General features: G+C 46.7%; 1 protein-coding gene across 1 annotated transcript in view; it reads left to right on the forward strand.

Moving 5' to 3' along the window:
* The window catches only part of LOC129693690 (carcinoembryonic antigen-related cell adhesion molecule 5-like), a 44576-nt gene extending 23578 nt beyond the window's left edge, over window positions 1-20998 (forward strand). The window contains exons 4-10 of the mRNA XM_055630473.1: window positions 3621-3884; window positions 5102-5380; window positions 6627-6890; window positions 13051-13326; window positions 15775-16038; window positions 17057-17170; window positions 20681-20998. Of these exons, the coding sequence (XP_055486448.1) occupies window positions 3621-3884; window positions 5102-5380; window positions 6627-6890; window positions 13051-13326; window positions 15775-16038; window positions 17057-17169 (1460 nt within the window). The 3' untranslated portion in view covers window position 17170; window positions 20681-20998. The remainder of the gene's footprint in view (window positions 1-3620; window positions 3885-5101; window positions 5381-6626; window positions 6891-13050; window positions 13327-15774; window positions 16039-17056; window positions 17171-20680) is intronic.
* Window positions 20999-21204: the final 206 nt, after the last annotated feature.

A 21204-nucleotide genomic window follows, 5' to 3' on the forward strand; every position in this document is an offset into this window, starting at 1 on the left:
TCAGTATCCCGTACCTGCCTTCTCTCCATACCGCCTGATCCCCTTAGCCACAAGAGCCGCATCTAACTCCCTCTTAAATATAGCCAATGAACTGTCCTCGACTACCCTCTGTGGCAGAGAGTTCCAGAGATTCACCACTCTGTGTGAAAAAAAGTTCTTCTCATCTCGGTTTTAAAGGATTTCCCCCTTATCCTTAAGCTGTGACCCCTTGTCCTGGACTTCCCCAACATCGGGAACAATCTTCCTACATCTAGCCTGTCCAACCCCTTAAGAATTTTGTAAGTTTCATCTCGGTTCTAAAGGATTTCCCCCTTATCCTTGAACTGTGACCCCTTGCCATGGAACTCCCCAACATCGGGAACAATCTTCCTGCATCTAGTCTGTCCAATCCCTTAAGATTTCTGTAGGTTTCTATAAGATCCCCCCTCAATCTCAAAAATTCAAGCGAGTACAAGCCGAGTCTATCAAGTATTTCTTCATAAGAAAGTCCTGACATCCCAGGAATCAGTCTGGTGAACCTTCTCTGTACTCCCTCTATGGAAAGAATGTCTTTCCTCAGATTAGGAGACCAAAACTGAGGAAGTGTCAGGTGTGAAAACGGGACAAAGGGGATGTGGATCTAGGAAAATGGAGACTAGGTTCTTCTTCTTCATATGACGTGCTCAGGAACCACAACATTTGTGTTCTTTTGTTTCCTATTTCTCCCTTACTTCCTATCTTAAAACAAAAAACTAGAAGCAGAAACAATCCACAATCGATAATGTTAACAATAATAAATAATAATAATAATAATTTCATTTATAGAGCACTTTGAAAACAAACATAGCTGCAACAAAGTGCTGTGCATCACTAATCATTGACAAAAAAGTTAATACACACCAAAAATAACAATCAAAAGAAATAGTAGGAAAAGACATGCAAAATAAAGAAACATCAAAAACACCAAAAACAGAAGCAAAGTCTCGGGCACGGTCAAAAGCCAGGGAGTACAAATGTGTTTTAACACTGGATTTGAAGATGGACAGTGAGGGAGCCTGTCTGATGTGCAACGGGAGGGCGTTCCAGAGTGCCGGAGTAGCAACAGAGAAGGCTCTATCCCCTCTGAGCCTCCGACTATAACATATAACAATTACAGCACGGAAACAGGCCATCTCGGCCCTACAAGTCCGAGCCGAACAATTTTTTCCCCCTTAGTCCCACCTGCCTGCACTCATACCATAACCCTCCATTCCCTTCTCATCCATATGCCTATCCAATTTATTTTTAAATTATACCAATGAACCTGCCTCCACCACTTCCACTGGAAGCTCATTCCACACAGCCACCACTCTCTGAGTAAAGAAGTTCCCCCCTCATGTTACCCCTAAACTTCTGTCCCTTAATTCTCATGTCATGTCCCCTTGTTTGAATCTTCCCTACTCTCAGTGGGAAAAGCTTTTCCACGTCAACTCTGTCTATCCCTCTCATCATTTTAAAGACCTCTATCAAGTCCTCCCTTAACCTTCTGCGCTCCAGAGAATAAAGACCTAACTTATTCAACCTATCTCTGTAACTTAGTTGTTGAAACCCAGGCAACATTCTAGTAAATCTCCTCTGTACTCTCTCTATTTTGTTGACATCCTTCCTATAATTGGGCGACAAAAATTGTACACCATACTCCAGATTTGGTCTCACCAATGCCTTGTACAATTTTAACATTACATCCCAGCTTCTATACTCAATGCTCTGATTTATAAATGCTAGCATACCAAAAGCTTTCTTTACCGCCCTATCTATATGAGATTCCACCTTCAAGGAACTATGCACGGTTATACCCAGATCCCTCTGTTCAACTGTATACTTCAATTCCCTACCATTTACCATGTACTTCCCATTTTGATTTGTCCTGCCAAGGTGTAGCACCTCACACTTATCAGCATTACTAGACTAGATGCTGACTAGACTAGATATCAGACTAGACCTCGGTACCTCCAGCAGCAGCTGACCAGCTGACCTGAGGGACCGCGCAGGAGCGTATGGGTGGAGCAGCTCAGAGAGGTAAGGAGGGGCGAGCCCATTCGGAGATTTAAAAACAAATAACAGTATCTTAAAATGAACTCGAAAGTGCACCGGGAGCCAGTGTAGGGAGGCCAGAATTGGCGATATGTGCTCCCTCTTTCGAGTCCCAGCAGCATTCTTAACCAACTGGAGACGAGCCAGTGAAGAACGAGCAACTCCAAAATAGAGCGCGTTACAGTAATCCAGCCTAGATGTAATAAAGGCATGGATTACTGTCTCAAAATGCTGCCGCTCGAGAATGGGCTTCACCTTCGCCAGCTTCCTTAGGTGAAAGAAGCTGGACTTAACATTGAGTATAGAAGCGGGGATGTAATGTTAAAATTGTACAAGGCATTGGTGAGACCAAATCTGGAGTATGGTGTACAATTTTGGTCGCCCAATTATAGGAAGGATGTCAACAAAATAGAGAGAGTACAGAGGAGATTTACTAGAATGTTGCCTGGGTTTCAACAACTAAGTTACAGAGATAGGTTGAATAAGTTAGGTCTTTATTCTCTGGAGCGCAGAAGGTTAAGGGGGGACTTGATAGAGGTCTTTAAAATGATGAGAGGGATAGACAGAGTTGTTGTGGACAAGCTTTTCCCTTTGAGAATAGGGAATATTCAAACAAGAGGACATGACTTCAGAATTAAGGGACAGAAGTTTAGGGGTAACATGAGGGGGAACTTCTTTACTCAGAGAGTGGTAGCGGTGTGGAATGAGCTTCCAGTGGAATGTGGTGGAGGCAGGTTCATTGGTATCATTTAAAAATAAATTGGATAGGCATATGGATGAGAAGGGAATGGAGGGTTATAGTATGAGTGTAGGCAGGTGGGACTAAGGGGGAAAAAAAATTGTTCGGCACAGGGCCGAGATGGCCTGTTTCCGTGCTGTAATTGTTATATGGTTATACGGTTATATATGGTTAATTTAAAGTCACTGTCCATCCTAAAACCCAGGTTCACAACTATTGGCTTCACGTACCTTGACAATGGACCTAAATCACCAGACTGATTCCTGGGATGTCAGGACTGCCTTATGAAGAAAGACTGGATAGACTTGGTTTATACTCTCTAGAATTTAGGAGATTGAGAGGGGATCTTATAGAAACTTACAAAATTCTTAAGGGGTTGGACAGGCTAGATGCAGGAAGATTGTTCCCGATGTTGGGGAAGTCCAGGCCAAGGGGTCACAGCTTAAGGATAAGGGGGAAATCCTTTAAAACCGAGATGAGGAGAACTTTTTTCACACAGAGAGTGGTGAACTCTCTGCCACAGAGGGTAGTTGAGGCCAGTTCATTGGCTATATTTAAGAGGGAGTTAGATGTGGCCCTTGTGGCCAAGGGGATCAGGGGGTATGGAGAGAAGGCAGGTACGGGATACTGAGTTGGATGATCAGCCATGATCATATTGAATGGTGAATGGTGCAGGCTCGAAGGGCCGAATGGCCTCTACTCCTGCACCTGCTGTCTATGTTTCTATGTTTCTAAATGTACGAGTGATATACATGAAATGTTTGTAATAAAACAAAATTTAAAAAAATAGTGTTTAATTTCTGCCGCTCTTGCAATACGCTCATTGCAGACGGACCGGAGGATATGGCATTGTCTCTATCGCCCGCGGATGAAGTCATCGCGGTGGGATCTAACGTGACGTTCCTGTGCTCTGCCCAATCCGACCCCCCACCGCATCTCGAGTGGCTTTTGAACGGGGACATCTTAGACCAGAATGGGCCAAGACTGGATATTGTCGGCGTTCTCCGGAATAACAGCGGAAACTACACGTGTCAGGCCTACAATAACATGACTGGCCGGTACACCAGCCTCACCACAGCAATGCAGGTGATAGGTAAGAATGCAGGAGAGGTCAGTTGTATATCGAGAACAAGCCGTATGCGAATGGTATGCTAGGGAATTGAAGGCAATATCTCCAAGTTTGCGGATGACACTAAGCTGGGGGGCAGTGTTAGCTGTGAGGAGGATGCTAGGAGACTGCAAGGTGACTTGGATAGGCTGGGTGAGTGGGCAAATGTTTGGCAGATGCAGTATAATGTGGATAAATGTGAGGTTATCCATTTTGGTGGCAAAAACGGGAAAGCAGACTATTATCTAAATGGTGGCCGATTGGGAAAGGGGGAGATGCAGCGAGACCTGGGTGTCATGGTACACCAGTCATTGAAGGTAGGCATGCAGGTGCAGCAGGCAGTAAAGAAAGCGAATGGTATGTTAGCTGTTCATTGCGAAAGGATTTGAGTATAGGAGCAGGGAGGTTCTACTGCAGTTGTACAGGGCCTTGGTGAGACCACACCTGGAGTATTGCGTACAGTTTTGGTCTCCAAATCTGAGGAATGCCATTATTGCCATAGAGGGAATGCAGAGAAGGTTCACCAGACTGATTCCTGGGATGTCAGGACTGTCTTATGAAGAAAGACTGGATAGACTTGGTTTATACTCTCTAGAATTTAGGAGATTGAGAGGGGATCTTATAGAAACTTACAAAATTCTTAAGGGATTGGACAGGCTAGATGCAGGAAGATTGTTTCCGATGTTGGGGAAGTCCAGGACAAGGGGTCACAGCTTAAGGATAAGGGGGAAATCCTTTAGGACTGAGATGAGAAGAACTTTTTTCACACAGAGAGTGGTGAATCTCTGGAACTCTCGGCCACATAGGGTAGTCGAGGCCAGTTCATTGGCTATATTTAAGAGGGAGTTAGATGTGGCCCTTGTGGCCAAGGGGATCAGAGGGTATGGAGAGTATGCAGGTACGGGATACTGAGTTGGATGATCAGCCATGATCATATTGAATGGCGAATGGTGCAGGCTCGAAGGGCCGAATGGCCTACTCCTGCACCTAATTTCTATGTTTCTATGATCATATTGAATGGCGGTGCTGGCTCTAAGGGCCAAATGTCCTACTCCTGCACCTAATTTCTATGTTTCTATGATCATATTGAATGGCGAATGGTGCAGGCTCGAAGGGCCAAATGTCCTACTCATGCACCGATTGTCCATGTTTGTACGTCCAGATACAGGGGATAAATTAAATCATGTATTTTTATCTTCCAGAACCGGTTTCCAAACCAATAATCACCTCGGATATATCGTACCCCGTGGAAAACAACGACACAGTGACCCTGACGTGTACAGCCACCGGCGATATTACACATGTTGGCTGGATCTTGCCCAACGACGTGCTGTTGGACAATGAGGATATTAAGGCATCAATGGACAATGTATCCCTGAGTTTATCGGCCGTCCAACGATCTGACTCGGGCGCGTATCGTTGCCAGGTTTGGAGCGTCATTAACAATGAAACGAGCGATCCCTTTTCACTAACAATTTCTTGTAAGTATCAGTTGAATGAAAATAACACAACACGCTGGAGTAACTCAGCGGGACAGGCAGCATCTCTGGAGAGAAGGAATGAGTGAGACCCTTCTTCAGGCTCTTCAGACAGCCCTCAGATTCTTCTGTCTGAAGAAGAGTCTCCATCCGATTCCTTCTCTCCAGAGATGCTGCCTGTCCCGCTGAGTTACTTTCTTATAGAAACTTACAAAATTCTTAAGGGGTTAGACAGGCTAGATGCAGGATGATTGCTCCCGATGTTGGGGAAGTCCAGGACAAGGGGTCACAGCTTAAGGATAAGGGGGAAATCCTTTAGGACCGAGATGAGAAAAACTTTTTTCACACAGAGAGTGGTGAATCTCTGGAACTCTCTGCCACAGAGGGTAGTTGAGGCCAGTTAATTTGCTATATTTAAGAGGGAGTTAGGTGTGGCCCTTGTGGCTAAGGGGATCAGGGGGTATGGAGAGAAGGCAGGTACGGGATACTGAGTTGGATGATCAGCCATGATCATATTGAATGGCGGTGCTGGCTCGAAGGGCCGAATGGCCTACTCCTGCACCTAATTTCTATGTTTCTATGTTTCTATGTCACTCAAGCATGTTGTGTCTACATTTGATTTAAACCAGCATCTGTAGTTCTAATAGTGGGATTATTTTTTGTGAATGCGCGTATTATTCTGATTCGATTAGTGCAGGAAGATTGTTCCCGATGTTGGGGAAGTCCAGAACAAGGGGTCACAGTTTAAGGATAAAGGGGAAATCTTTTCGGACCGAGATGAGAAAAACATTTTTTTCACACACAGAGAGTGGTGAATCTGTGGAATTCTCTGCCACAGAGGGTAGTTGAGGCCACACAGTTCATTGGCTATATTTAAGAGGGAGTTAGATGTGGCCCTTGTGGCTAAAGGTATCAGGGGGTATGGAGAGAAGGCAGGTACGGGATACTGAGTTGGATGATCAGATTCAGATTCAATTTTAATTGTCATTGTCAGTGTACAGTACAGAGACAACGAAATCCATGAATGAATGGCGGTGCAGGCTCGAAGGGCCAAATGGCCTACTCCTGCACATATTTTCTCCCTCTTAAATATAACCAATGAACTGTGGCCTCAACTACATTCTGTGGCAGAGAATTCCACAGATTCACCACTCACTGTGTGTGAAAAAAAAATGTTTTTCTCATCTCGGTCCTAAAGGATTTCCACCTTATCCTTAAAGTAATCTAACTCCGTATGATGTTGTTTTAGATGGACCTGACTCGGTTCGGATCAGCCCTGAAGGCGACCAGGAATTCTTCACGCTCGGTTCAAACCTGACGCTCAGCTGCAGCGCGGATTCGGTTCCAGCTGCCGAATTTAACTGGCTGCTGAACGGCCGAGAACTCGAGGAGAGCAGCCGAGAGTTCACCATTATCAACATGACCAGACAGGATCTCGGAAACTACACTTGCCACGTGTACAACAACCGAACGCGGATGTACGCCGAGGCCACGAAATTCATCGCCACCAACGGTAAGAACGCACCCACCATTCTCATTGGAGTATTGCGTACAGTTTTGGTCTCCAAATCTGAGGAAGGACATTATTGCCATAGAGGGAGTGCAGAGACGGTTCACCAGACTGATTCCTGGGATGTCAGAACTGTCTTATGAAGAAAGACTGGATAGACTCGGTTTGTACTCGCTAGAATTTAGAAGATTGAGGGGGGGATCTTATAGAAACGTACAAAATTCTTAAGGGGTTGGACAGGCTAGATGCAGGAAGATTGTTCCCGATGTTGGGGAAGTCCAGAACAAGGGGTCACAGTTTAAGGATAAGGGGGAAGTCTTTTGGGACCGAGATGAGAAAAACATTTATTTTCACACACAGAGAGTGTTGAATCTGTGGAACTCTCTGCCCCAGAGGGTAGTTGAGGCCAGTTCATTGGCTATATTTAAGAGGGAGTTAGATGTGGTCCTTGTGGCTAAGGGGATCAGGGGGTATGGAGAGAAGGCAGGTACGGGATACTGAGTTGGATGATCAGCCATGATCATATTGAATGGCGGTGCAGGCTCGAAGGGCCGAACGGTCTCTACTCCTGCACCTGTTGTCTATGTTTCTATGTTTCTATATCTGCCATCGGGAGAGAGAACACAGGGAATTTTCAAGTCAAGTCAAGTCAAGTTTATTTGTCACATACACATACACACAAATACACATAATCATTCTCTCCAACACAGACATAAACACTCTCACACTCACACACACACACACACACACACACACACACACACACACACACACACACACACACACACACACACACACACACACACACACACACACACACACACACACACACAGTCACACACACACACACGCACACACACACACACACACACACACACACACACACACACACACACACACACACACACACACACACACACACACACACACACACACACACACACACAACACACATTCACACACGCGCACACACACACGCACACACACACACACACACACACACACACACGCACACACACACACACACACACACACACACACACACACACACGCACACACACACACACACACACACACACACACACACACACACACACACACTCACACACACACACACACGCGCACACACACACACACACACACACACACACACACACACACACACACACACACACACACACACACACACACACACACACACACACACACACACACGCACACGCACAACCAATGTCCCCGAGTCCATGAGTTCAGAGACTATTTGGAGGTCGTAGTGTTTAATAGCCTAGTGTCTGGGAAGAAGTTACTCCAGAATCTGGACTTTACAGTGTTCAGGCTCCTGCGCCTGTTCTTGTGAGGTGAAGGATTGTGTTCTGGTCCAGGTGGAGCAAATGCTGCCCTGGTCAAATTCAGCAGGACAATTGATGGAATATGCTATTTATTCAAGTCAAGGAAGTCAAGTTTATTTGTCACATACACATACGAGATGTGCAGTGAAATGAAAGTGGCGAATGCTCGCGGACTTCTGTGCAAAAGACAAACAACAAAACAACCAAACAAATTATAACCACAATTATAACACACATATTCTTTTACATAATAAATAATGGAAGGAAAAAAACGTTCAGTAGAGTTAGTACCTGGTGAGATAAGCGTTTACAGTCCGAATTGCCTCTGGGAAGAAACTCCTTCTCAACCTCTCCGTTCTCATCGCATGGCAACAGAGGCGTTTGCCTGACCGTAGCAGCTGGAACAGTCCGTTGCAGGGGTGGAAGGGGTCTCCCATGATTTTATTTGCTCTGGAGTTGCACCTCCTGTTTTATAGTTCCTGCAGGGGGGTGAGTGAAGTTCCCATAGTGGGTTTGTTCGGCGGAACGCACTACTCTCTGCAGAGCCTTCTTGTCCTTGGCAGAGCAATTCCCAAACCAGTTGGTAATGTTCCCGGACAAGATGCTTTCCACCGCCGCTGCGTAGAAGCACTGGAGGATCCTCGGAGACACTCTGAATTTCCTCAATTGCCTGAGGTGGTAAAGGCGCTGCCTTGCCTTACTCACGAGGGCTGAGGCGTGTGATGCCCATGTCATATCCTCAGAGATGTGGACTCCCAGATATTTAAAACAGTTCACCCTATCCACAGGATCCCCATTTATCCTCAATGGAGTGTACGTCCTCGGATGATGTGCCCTCCTAAAGTCCATGATCAGCTCCTTCGTTTTTTTGATGTTCAAGAGGAGGCTGTTATCCTGGCACCAGAGTGCTAGATCAGCCACCTCCTCCCGGTAGGCCCTCTCATCATTGTCTGAGATCAGGCCCACCACCACAGTGTCATCAGCAAACTTAATTATTGAATTGGAGCTGAACCTAGCCACACAGTCATGTGTGTACAGGGAGTACAATAGGGGGCTGAGGACGCAACCCTGGGGCGATCCTGTGCTCAGGGTGAGGGACTTCGATGTATTCCCTCCCATCTTGACTACCTGGGGCCTGGCGGTGAGAAAGTCCAGGGCCCAGGCACACAGGGAGGTGTTGAGCCCCAATTCCAGTAGCTTCTCGGCCAGTCTGGTGGGGACTATCGTGTTGAAGGCTGAACTGTAGTCTATGAACAGCATCCTCACGTAGCCCCCCTTCTGGCTGTCAAGATGAGAGAGAGCCACCAACCTCATATCTGCCATCGGGAGAGAGAAAACAGGGAATTTTAGACCAGTTAGTCTGACATCAGTGGTGGGGAAGATGCTGGAGTCAATTATAAAAGATGAGATAACCGCACATTTGGATAGCAGTAACAGGATCGGTCCGAGTCAGCATGGATTTACGAAAGGAAATCATGCTTGACTAATCTTCCTGGAATTTTTGAATTTTTTGAAGATCTAGCTAGGAAAATGGACAAGGGAGAGCCAGTGGATGTAGTGTACCTGGACTTTCAGAAAGCATTTGCTAAGGTCCCACATAGGAGATTAGTGGCAAAATTAGAGCACATGGTATAGGGGGTAGAGGGCTGATGTGGATAGAGAAGTGGTTGGCAGACAGGAAACAAAGAGTAGGGATTAACGGGTCCCTTTCAGAATGGCAGGCAGTGACTAGTGGGGTACCGCAAGGCTCGGTGCGGGGACCAGCAGTGACTAGTGGGGCAGCGCAAGGCTCGGTGCGGGGACCAGCAGTGACTAGTGGGGCAGCGCAAGGCCCGGTGCGGGGACCAGCAGTGACTAGTGTGGGGCAGCGCAAGGCCCGCAGCAGGGACCAGCAGTGACTAGTGTGGGGCAGCGCAAGGCCCGGTGCGGGGACCAGCAGTGACTAGTGTGGGGCAGCGCAAGGCCCGGTGCGGGGACCAGCAGTGACTAGTGTGGGGCAGCGCAAGGCCCGGTGCGGGGACCAGCAGTGACTAGTGGGGCAGCGCAAGGCCCGGTGCGGGGACCAGCAGTGACTGGGGTACCGCAAGGCTCGGTGCGGGGACCAGCAGTGACTAGTGGGGCAGCGCAAGGCCCGGTGTGGGGACCAGCAGTGACTAGTGGGGTATCGCAAGGCTCGGTGCTGGGGCCACAGCTATTTACAATATACATCATATATATTAATGATTTGGATCAAGGGATTCAAAGTAACATTAGCAAATTTTGCAGGTAACACTAAGCTGGGGGGCAGTGTTAGCTGTGAGGAGGATTCTAAGAGGCTGCAAGGTGACTTGGATAGGCTGGGTGAGTGGGAAAATGCATGGCAGGTGCAGTATAATGTGGATAAATGTGAGGTTATCCACTTTGGTGGCAAAAACAGGAAAGTATTATCTGAATGGTGGCCGATTAGGAAAAGGGGAGATGCAGCGAGACCTGGGTGTCATGGTACACCAGTCATTGAAGGTAGGCATGCAGGTGCAGCAGGCAGTGAAGAAAGCGATTGGTATGTTAGCATTCATAACAAAATGATTTGAATATAGGAGCAGGGAGATTCTACTGCAGTTGTACAGGGTCTTGGTGAGACCACACCTGGAGTATTGCGTACAGTTTCAGTCTCCTAATCTGAGGAAAGACATTCTTGCCGTAGAGGGAGTACAGAGAAGGTTCACCAGACTGATTCCTGGGATGTCAGGACTTTCATATGAAGAAAGACTGGATAGACTCGGCTTGTACTCGCTAGAATTTAGAAGATTGAGGGGGGGATCTTATAGAAACGTACAAAATTCTTAAGGGGTTGGACAGGCTAGATGCAGGAAGATTGTTCCCGATGTTGGGGAAGTCCAGAACAAGGGGCCACACACACAGTTTAAGGATAAGGGGGAAATCTTTTAGGACCGAGATGAGAAAAACATTTATTTTCACACACAGAGAGTGGTGAATCTGTGGAACTCTCTGCCACAGAAGGTAGTTGAGGCCACACAGTTCATTGGCTATATTTAAGAGGGAGTTAGATGTGGCCCTTGTGGCTAAAGGGATCAGGGGGTATAGAGAGAAGGCAGGCACAGGATACTGAGTTGGATGATCAGCCATGATCATATTGAATGGCGGTGCTGGCTCGAGGGGCCGAATGGCCTACTCCTGCACCTAATTTCTATGTTTCTATGTTTCTAATAACCTACTCCTGCACCTATTTTTCAATGTTTCTATCAGCTGGGAAGGAACGTATTATCTGAACAAAGCCAAAACAAACATCTGGAAAGGCTCAGCCGACAATACATTGGACATGAGAGGCCGATTTTTCCAAATTTAGATTTTCGCTATTTTTTTGGCCCGCAACCAGGAAACTAGTGCTCACGAAATACAAACAAAGTACAGATGGAAATCGGTGGAGAGTATGAGTGTACACTGGCTGGAGTCTCAGTTCATTACAGTTTACTGTCCCGTGTAGCGAGGTACAGGGAAAAGCTTCCATGTCGCCTGCTATCTATCCAGTCAGCGGGAAAGAGTGTACATGGCTACAATCGAGCCGTCTACAGTGTACAGATACATGATGAAGGGAATAACTTTTAGTGCAAGGTCAAGCCAGCAAAGTTTGATCAAGGATAGTCCGAGGGTCACCAATGAGGTAGATGGTAGATATTTGGTTTTGGTAGGATGATGCAGTTGCCTGATAACATAGAAACATAGAAACATAGAAAATAGGTGCAGGAGTCGAGGTCATTCGGCCCTTCGAGCCTGCACCATTCCCCATTCAATATGATCATGGCAGATCATCCAACTCAGTATCCTGTACCTGCCTTCTCTCCATACCCCCTGATCCCTTTAACCACAAGGGCCACATCTAACTCCCTCTTAAATATAGCCAATGAACTGTGTGGCCTCAACTACCTTCTGTGGCAGAGAATTCCACAGATTCACCACTCTCTGTGTGTGAAAAAAAATTTTTCTCATCTCGGTCCGAAAAGATTTCCCCCTTATCCTTAAACGGTGTGTGTGGCCCCTTGTTCTGGACTTCCCCAACATCGGGAACAATCTTCCTGCATCTAGCCTGTCCAACCCCTTAAGAATTTTGTAAGTTTCTATTAGATCCCCCCCCCCCCCCCCTCAATCTTCTAAATTCTAGCGAGTACAAGCCGAGTCTATCCAGTCTTTCTTCATATGAAAGTCCTGCCATCCCAGGAATCAGTCTGGTGAACCTTCTCTGTACCCCCTCTATGGCAAGAATGTCTTTCCTCAGATCAGGAGACCAAAACTGTACGCAATACTCCAGATGTGGTCTCACCAAGACCCAGTACAACTGCAGTAGAACCTCCCTGCTCCTAGACTCAAATCCTCTATGGCAAGAATGTCTTTCCTCAGATTAGGAGACCAAAACTGCACGCAATACTCCAGGTGTGGTCTCACCAAGACCCAAGACCACACACACACACACACACACACACACACACACACACACACACACACACACACACACACACACACACACACACACACACACACACACACACACACACACACACACACACACACACACACACACACACACACACACACACACACACACACACACACACACACACACACACACACACACACACACACACACACACACACACACACACACACACACACACACTCTGTCTTTCCTCAGATTAGGAGAACGTCAGGATTGAACCCGGGTTGCTGGCGTTGTGAGGCAGCAACTCTGCTGCCCAAAATTCTGTAAACAATGAGTTAATCCTGTGAATTTTTGTCTTCCCCCTTTCTCCCCAAAACAGGTATTTCTGTCCCGAAGATCAGTGCCAGCGTCGAGGAACCAGTGGAGAGAAACGGTACAGTGACTCTGGTGTGTGACGTGTCTGGTCAGCTGCTGTCCGTAACTTGGACCAAAGACCAGCAAGCCCTCTCGGACACCGGTAATACCAGGCTGTCGGAGGGGAACCGGACATTGACCATCAATGACGTGGACAGAGCCAACGCTGGCAACTATACCTGTGAGGCCCTTGGACCTCTGGGCAGTAAAGCCAGCCAACTCTTTCATCTAAATGTCTACTGTAAGTCCCTTTGTCCCTCGGGTACACGTGACAATAAACATATAATATTATTAAGGGGTTGGACACGCTAGAGGCACGTTCTCCCCGTGCAAAAGGATTTGAGTATAGGAGCAGAGAGGTTCTACTGCAGTTGTACAGGGTCTTGGTGAGACCACACCTGGAGTGTTGAGTACAGTTTTGGCCTGTTGGCCTTTATAACAAGATGACTTGAGTATAGGAGCAAAGAGGTTCTACTGCAGTTATACAGGGTCTTGGTGAGACCACACCTGGAGTATTGCGTACAGTTTTGGTCTCCAAATCTGAGGAAGGACATTCTTGCCATAGAGGGAGTGCAGAGACGGTTCACCAGACTGATTCCTGGGATGTCAGGACTGTCTTATGAAGAAAGACTGGATAGACTTGGTTTATACTCTCTAGAATTTAGAAGATTGAGAGGGGATCTTATAGAAACTTACAAAATTCTTAAGGGGTTGGACAGGCTAGATGCAGGAAGATTGTTCCCGATGTTAGGGAAGTCCAGGACAAGGGGTCACAGCTTAAGGATAAAGGGGAAATCCTTTAAAACCGAGATGAGAAGAACTTTTTTCACGCAGAGAGTGGTGAATCTCTGGAACTCTCTGCCACAGAGGGTAGTTGAGGCCAGTTCATTGGCTATATTTAAGAGGGAGTTAGATGTGGCCCTTGTGGCTAAGGGGATCAGGGGGTATGGAGAGAAGGCAGGTACGGGATACTGAGTTGGATGATCAGCCATGATCATATTGAATGGCGAATGGTGCAGGCTCGAAGGGCCGAATGGCCTACTCCTGCACCTAATTTCTATGTTTCTATGTTTCTATGACCTGCGTGGGTTTTCTCCGGGTACTCCGGTCTCATCCCCCACTCCAAACACGTGCAGGTTTGCAGGTTAATTGGCTTCGGTATATTAAATAATCCCCAGTGTGTGTAGGATAGTGTTACAATAGACAATAGACAATAGGTGCAGGAGGAGAGTCCATTGGGCCTTTCGAGCCAGCACCGCCATTCAATGTGATCATGGCTGATCATCCACAATCAGTACCCCGCTCCTGCCTTCTCCCCATATCCCCTGACTCCGCTATCTTTAAGAGCCCAATCTCTCTCTCTCTTGAAAGCATCCAGAGAACCGGCCTCCACCGCCCTCAGAGAATTCCACAGATTCACCACTCTGTGTGTGTGAAAAAGTGTTTCCTCGCCTCCAATCTAAATGGCTTACCCCTTATTCTTAAACTGTGTGTGGCCCCTGGTTCTGGACTCACAGAATATCGGGACCATGTTTCCTGCCTCTAGCGTATCCAAACCCTTAACTACCTAATATGTTTCAATAAGATCCCCTCTCTTCCTTCTAAACTCCAGAGTGTACAAGCCCAGCTACTCCATTCTATCAGCCAGGAAACATGTTCCAAATGTGGCCCTTATGTCTAAAGAGATCAGGAGGTATGGAGAGAAGGCAGGTACAGGATACTGAGTTGGATGATCAGCCATGATCATATTGAATGGCGAACGGTGCAGGCTCGAAGGGCCGAATGGCCTCTACTCCTGCACCTATTGTCTATGTTTTCCATAGAGAGTCACGGTTTAATCTTTCAGGACTTTCATATGATGAAGGACTTTCAGAAGGCTTTCAACATAAGAGATTAGTATACAAACTTAAACCATGTTTCTATGCTTCTATGTTTCTAAACCATCCCAATAGTTTAACCTAATCCCTCAAGCCTGGATAGACTCGGTTTGTACTCGCTTGAATTAAGAAGATTGAGGGGGGATCTTATAGAAATTTACAAAATTCTTAAGGGGTTGGACAGGCTAGATGCAGGAAGATTGTTCCCGATGTTGGGGAAGTCCGGACCAAGGGGTCACATTTTGAGGATAAGGGGGAAATCTTTTAAGACCGAGATGAGGAAAACATTTTTCACACAGAGAGTGGTGAATCTGTGGAATTCTCTGCCACATAAGGTACTTGAGGCCACACAGTTCATTGGCTATATTTAAGAGGGTGTTAGATGTGGCCATTGTGGTTTAGGGATCAGGGGGTATGGAGAGAAGGCAGGGATGGGATACTGAGTTGGATGATCAGCCATGATCATATTGAATGGCGAATGGTGCAGGCTCGAAGGGCCGAATGGCCTCTACTCCTGCACCTATTGTCTATGTTTCTCAACCATCCCAATAGTTTAACCGAATCCCTAATCCCAGTTAATTCCTAATCCTAATCCCATCTGCCATCAGCCAACGGAACCATGATCAGCCATGATCATATTGAATGGCGGTGCAGGCTCGAAGGGCCGAATGGCCTCTACTCCTGCACCTAATTTCTATGTTTCTATGTTTCTATCCCAATAGTTAGACGTTAACCCAAATCCCAGCTGATCCCTATTCCTACAAACTAGACAATTGACCATCCTTGACTCTTGACCATTGGACATGTTTCAGATGGACCAGATGAACCCCAGATCGTCAGCAGCCCAGACGTGCGGACATTGGCCGATGGCGAAAACGTGACACTCACCTGCCGAGCCTCGTCCTTCCCGGCTTCAGTATTTCAATGGTATCTCAATGGCAATTCGCTGGTCCACCCTCAGGAGCAACTGGTCATCTCCAACCTCCGCCGGAACAACACGGGGAACTACACATGCGAGACCTTCAACAGCAAGACCAACCTGGTCAGCCGGAAGTCAATACAGCTTCACCTGACAGGTAAAAGGACATAGAAACATAGAAAATAGGTGCAGGAGTAGAGGCCATTCGGCCCTTCGAGCCTGCACCGCCATTCAATATGATCATGGCTGATCATCCAACTCAGTATCCCATCCCTGCCATCTCTCCATACCCCCTGATCACACTTTAGCCACAAGGGCCACATCCAACTCCCTCTTAAATATAGCAAATGAACTGTGTGGCCTCAACTACCTTCTGTGTGCAGAGAATTCCAGAGATTCACCACTTTCCGTGTGAAAAAAAGTGTCATCTCAGTCCTAAAATACTTCCCCCTTATCCTTAAACTGTGTGACCTCTTGTTCTGGACTTCCCCAACATCGGGAACAATCTTCCTGCATCTAGCCTGTCCAACCCCTTAAGGATTCTGTAAGTTTCTATAAGATCCCCCCTCAATCTTCTGAATTCTAGCGAGTACAAGTCGAATCTTTCTTCATATGAAAGTCCTGACATCCCAGGAATCAGTCTGGTGAACCTTCTCTGTACTCCCTCTATGACAAGAATGTCTTTCCTCAGATTAGGATACCAAAACTGTACGCAATACTCCAGGTGTGGTCTCACCAAGACCCCGTACAACTGCAGAAGGACCTATTTGCTCCTATACTCAACTCCTCTTGTTATAAAGGCCAACAGGCCAAAACTGTACGCAATACTCCAGGTGTGGTCTCACCAAGACCCTGTACAACTGCAGAAGGACCTATTTGCTCCTATACTCAACTCCTCTTGTTATAAAGGCCAACAGGCCAAAACTGTACTCAACACTCCAGGTGTGGTCTCACCAAGACCATGTACAACTGCAGTAGAACCTCCCTGCTCCTATACTCAAATACTCTATGGCAAGAATGTCTTTCCTCAGATTAGGAGAGCAAAACTGAACGCAATACTCCAGGTGTGGTCTCACCAAGACCCTGTACAACTGCAGTAGAACCTCCCTGCTCCTAGACTCAAATCCTTTTGCAATGAATGCTAACATATGTTTGTGTTGTTTCCTTTCGTTTAGAATCGAACGATTTGGCGGATTATGGGAATAAGTCGTGGATTGCCGCTGCAGTGGTTGGTTGTCTCGTCATCATAGCCATCAGTGCCTGTGCATTCTTCAGAAACAAAAACTAGGGTAAGCCTGGCTTTCTCCGATCAAACCTCCCTTGGATATTTTTGTCGTGATAGGGGCAGTATTTGGAGCAGAATTAGTCTCCTCCGCCACTCAATCTTGGCTGATCTATCTCTCCCTCCTAAAACCCCATTCTCAAGTTCAAGTTCAAGTTCAAGTTAGTTTATTGTCATGTGTCCCTGTATAGGACAGTGGAATTCTTGCTTTGCTTCAGCACAACAGAACATAGTAGGCATTTACTACAAAAGACCAAATCTGGATTATGGTGTACAATTTTGGTCGCCCAATTATAGGAAGGATGTCAACAAAATAGAGAGAGTACAGAGCAGATTTACTAGAATGTTGCCTGGGTTTCAACAACTAAGTTACAGAGATAGGTTGAATAAGTTAGGGCTTTATTCTCTGGAGCGCAGAAGGTTAAGGGGGGACTTGATAGAGGTCTTTAAAATGATGAGAGGGATAGACAGAGTTGATGTGGACACGCTTTTCCCTTTGAGAATAGGGAAGATTCAAACAAGAGGACATGACTTCAGAATTAAGGGACAGAAGTTTAGGGGTAATATAAGGGGGAACATCTTTACTCAAAGAGTGGTAGCTGTGTGGAATGAGCTTCCAGTGGAAGTGGTGGAGGCAGGTTCATTGGTATCATTTAAAAATAAATTGGATAGGCATACGGATGAGAAGGGAATGGAGGGTTATGGTATGAGTGCAGGCAGGTGGGACTAAGGGGAAAAAAAGTTGTTCGGCACGGACTTGTAGGGCCGAGATGGCCTGTTTCCGTGCTGTGATTGTTATATGGTTATATGGTTATAGGAGGAATTTCTTTAGACAGAGATTGGTGAAGATGTGGAATTGCTGGCCACAGTAGGCTGTGGAGGCCAAGTCAGTGGATATATTTAAGGCAGAGATAGATGGATGCATGACTAGTACGGGTGTCAGGGGTTACGGGAAGAAGGCAGGAGAATGGGGTGAAACACACGATGATTGTTCCCGATGTTGGGGAAGTCCAGGACAAGGGGTCACATCTTAAGGATCAGGGGGAAATCTTTTAAAACCGAGATGGGAATAACTTTTTTCACACAGAGACTGGTGAATCTCTGGAACTCTCTGCCACAGAGGGTAGTTGAGGCCACAGTTCATTGGCTATATTTAAGATGGAGTTAGATGTGGCCCTTGTGGCTAAGGGGATCAGGGGGTATGGAGAGAAGGCAGGTACGGGATACTGAGTTGGATGATCAGCCATGATCATATTGAATGGCGGTGCAGGCTCGAAGGGCCGAATGGCCTACTCCTGCACCTAAGTTCTATGTTTCTATGTTTCTATTGTCATGTGGCCCTGTATAGGACAATGAAATTCTTGCTTTGTTTCAGCACACAGAACATAGTAGGCATTTACTACAAAACAGATCAGTGTGTCCATATACCATAATATAAATATATACACACATGAATAAATAAACTGATAACGTGCAAATAATAATGGGTTATTAATAATCAGAGTTTTGTCCGAGCCGGGTTTAATAGCCTGATGTCTGTGGGGAAGTAGCTATTCCTGAACCTGGACGGTGCAGTCTTCAGGCTCCTGTACCATCTACCTGAAGGTAGCAGGGAAATAAGTGTGCTCATTCTCCTCACTTCTCCCCATAGCCCCTGCCACCTATACTAATGAAGAATCTGTTTACGAGGATGTTGCCAGGACTATAGGGTCTAAACTACATGGAGAGGTTGGGGCAAAGGGCTGGGACTCTATTCATTGGAGCGCAGGAGGATCGTGGTTGATCTTATAGGGTTGTATGAACTCGAGAAAGGAATAGATCAGGTAGATGAACACAGTCTCTTGCCCAGAGCAGGGGAATCCAGGACCAGGGGACACAGGTTCAAAGTGAAGGGGGAATGTTTAATAGAAATCTGAGGCTGGGACTATCCCAACGTTTAAGTAACGTTGACAAGTACATGGATAGGACAGGTTTGGAGGGATATGGACCAAACGCAGGCAGATGGGTCTTTTGTAGCGGGGACACGTTGGCCAGTCTGGGCAGGTTGGGCGGGATGACCTGTTTCCACACTGTATCACTCTATGAGTCTATGAAAATATCAATTTGCCTCCACCGCCGTCTGTGGCAATGAATTCCACAGATTCACCACTCTCTGACTAAAGAAATTCCTCGTCCCCATTATAAAGGAACGTACTTTTAATTCTGAGGCGGTGGCCACTGGCCCTAGACTCTCCACCAAGTGGAAACATCTTCTGCACATCCACTCTATCCAGATCTTTCACTATTCGTCCCGTTGGAGGGTAAATCACAGAGTAACAAGCGTGCAGATTGTGATTGCGTTTTACCATATAACCATATAACCATATAACAATTACAGCACGGAAACAGGCCATCTCGGCGCTACAAGTCCGTGCCGAACAACTTTTTTTCCCTTAGTCCCACCTGCCTGCACTCATACCATAACCCTCCATTCCCTTCTCATCCATATGCCTATCCAATTTATTTTTAAATGATACCAATGAACCTGCCTCCACCACTTCCACTGGAAGCTCATTCCACACCGCTACCACTCTCTGAGTAAAGAAGTTCCCCCTCATGTTATCCCTAAACTTCTGTCCCTTAATTCTGAAGTCATGTCCTCTCGTTTGAATCTTCCCTATTCTCAAAGGGAAAAGCTTGTCCACATCAACTCTGTCTATCCCTCTCATCATTTTAAAGACCTCTATCAAGTCCCCCCTTAACCTTCTACGCTCCAGAGAATAAAGACCTAACTTGTTCAACCTTTCTCTGTAACTTAGTTGTTGAAACCCAGGCAACATTCTAGTAAATCTCCTAAACATCCATATGCCTATCCAATAAATTGGATAGGCATATGGATGAGAAGGGAATGGAGGGTTATGGTATGAGTGCAGGCAGATGGGACTAAGGGAAAAAAAGTTGTTCGGCACGGGCTTGTAGGGCCGAGATGGCCTGTTTCCGTGCTGTAATTGTTATATGGTTATATGGTTATAGGAGGAATTTTCTTTAGACAGAGATTGGTGAAGATGTGGAATTGCTGGCCACAGTAGGCTGTGGAGGCCAAGTCAGTGGATATACTTAAGGCAGAGATAGATGGATGCATGACTAGTACGGGTGTCAGGGGTTACGGGAAGAAGGCAATAGTGTGTGTAGGATAATGTTATGACCCTGTCCCACTTAGGAAACCTGAACGGAAACCTCAGGAGACTTTGCGCCCCACCCAAGGTTTCCGTGAGGTTCCCGCAGGTTGCAGGTGGTTGCCGGAGGTTGCAGGTAGTGGAAGCAGGTCGGGAGACTGACAAACACCTCCGGGAACCTCACGGAAACCTTGGGTGGGGCGCAAAGTCTCTTGAGGTTTCCGTTCAGGTTTCCTAAGTGGGACAGGGGCATTAGCGTGCAGCGATGGCTGGTCGGCGCAGACTCGTTGGGCCGAAGGGCCACTTTCCGCGCTGTATGTCCAAGCCTCTAATTTTTTTCCCTTGGACTTTATCTCCAATAGGCAGGCGGGAGGACGGGAGGAGTTACTGTAGCTGTGATTTTCGCACCACGCCCCACCCTCTCCATGAAGGAACTTGCTGAAAATCTCGCTCTTGGATGTCTATTTTCTGCTGAAAACGTGCACTCGTCGTGGCTGGTCGCTGAGGTGTTGAGGAAGCCTCGTCGGGGTGTTGTCCAATCGTGGAAATCCACGCACTGACACCACAGGCGAACCACCGCCTGCGAACAGGCAGCTTGCTACTACGACAGGCCTCTGTAATAAAGATTTATTAAAGTTGTATTTTTCTCCCTGTGTCACCAGCTGGTGGCGTTAAACGAACACTCTGTCAAGTCAAGTCAAGTTTATTTGTCACATACACATACGAGATGTGCAGTGAAATGAAAGTGGCAATGCTCGCGGACTTTTGTGGAAAAGACAGGAGAGGAGAGGAGAGGAGAGGAGAGGAGAGGAGAGGAGAGGGAGAGGAGAGGAGAGGAGAGGATTGAAGAGGGGAGGAGAGGAGAGAATCGGAGAGGGGGATTGAA

Source organism: Leucoraja erinacea, unplaced genomic scaffold (assembly GCF_028641065.1).
Source record: "Leucoraja erinacea ecotype New England unplaced genomic scaffold, Leri_hhj_1 Leri_390S, whole genome shotgun sequence".
In the NCBI taxonomy this organism is placed as follows: Eukaryota; Metazoa; Chordata; class Chondrichthyes; order Rajiformes; family Rajidae; genus Leucoraja; species Leucoraja erinaceus.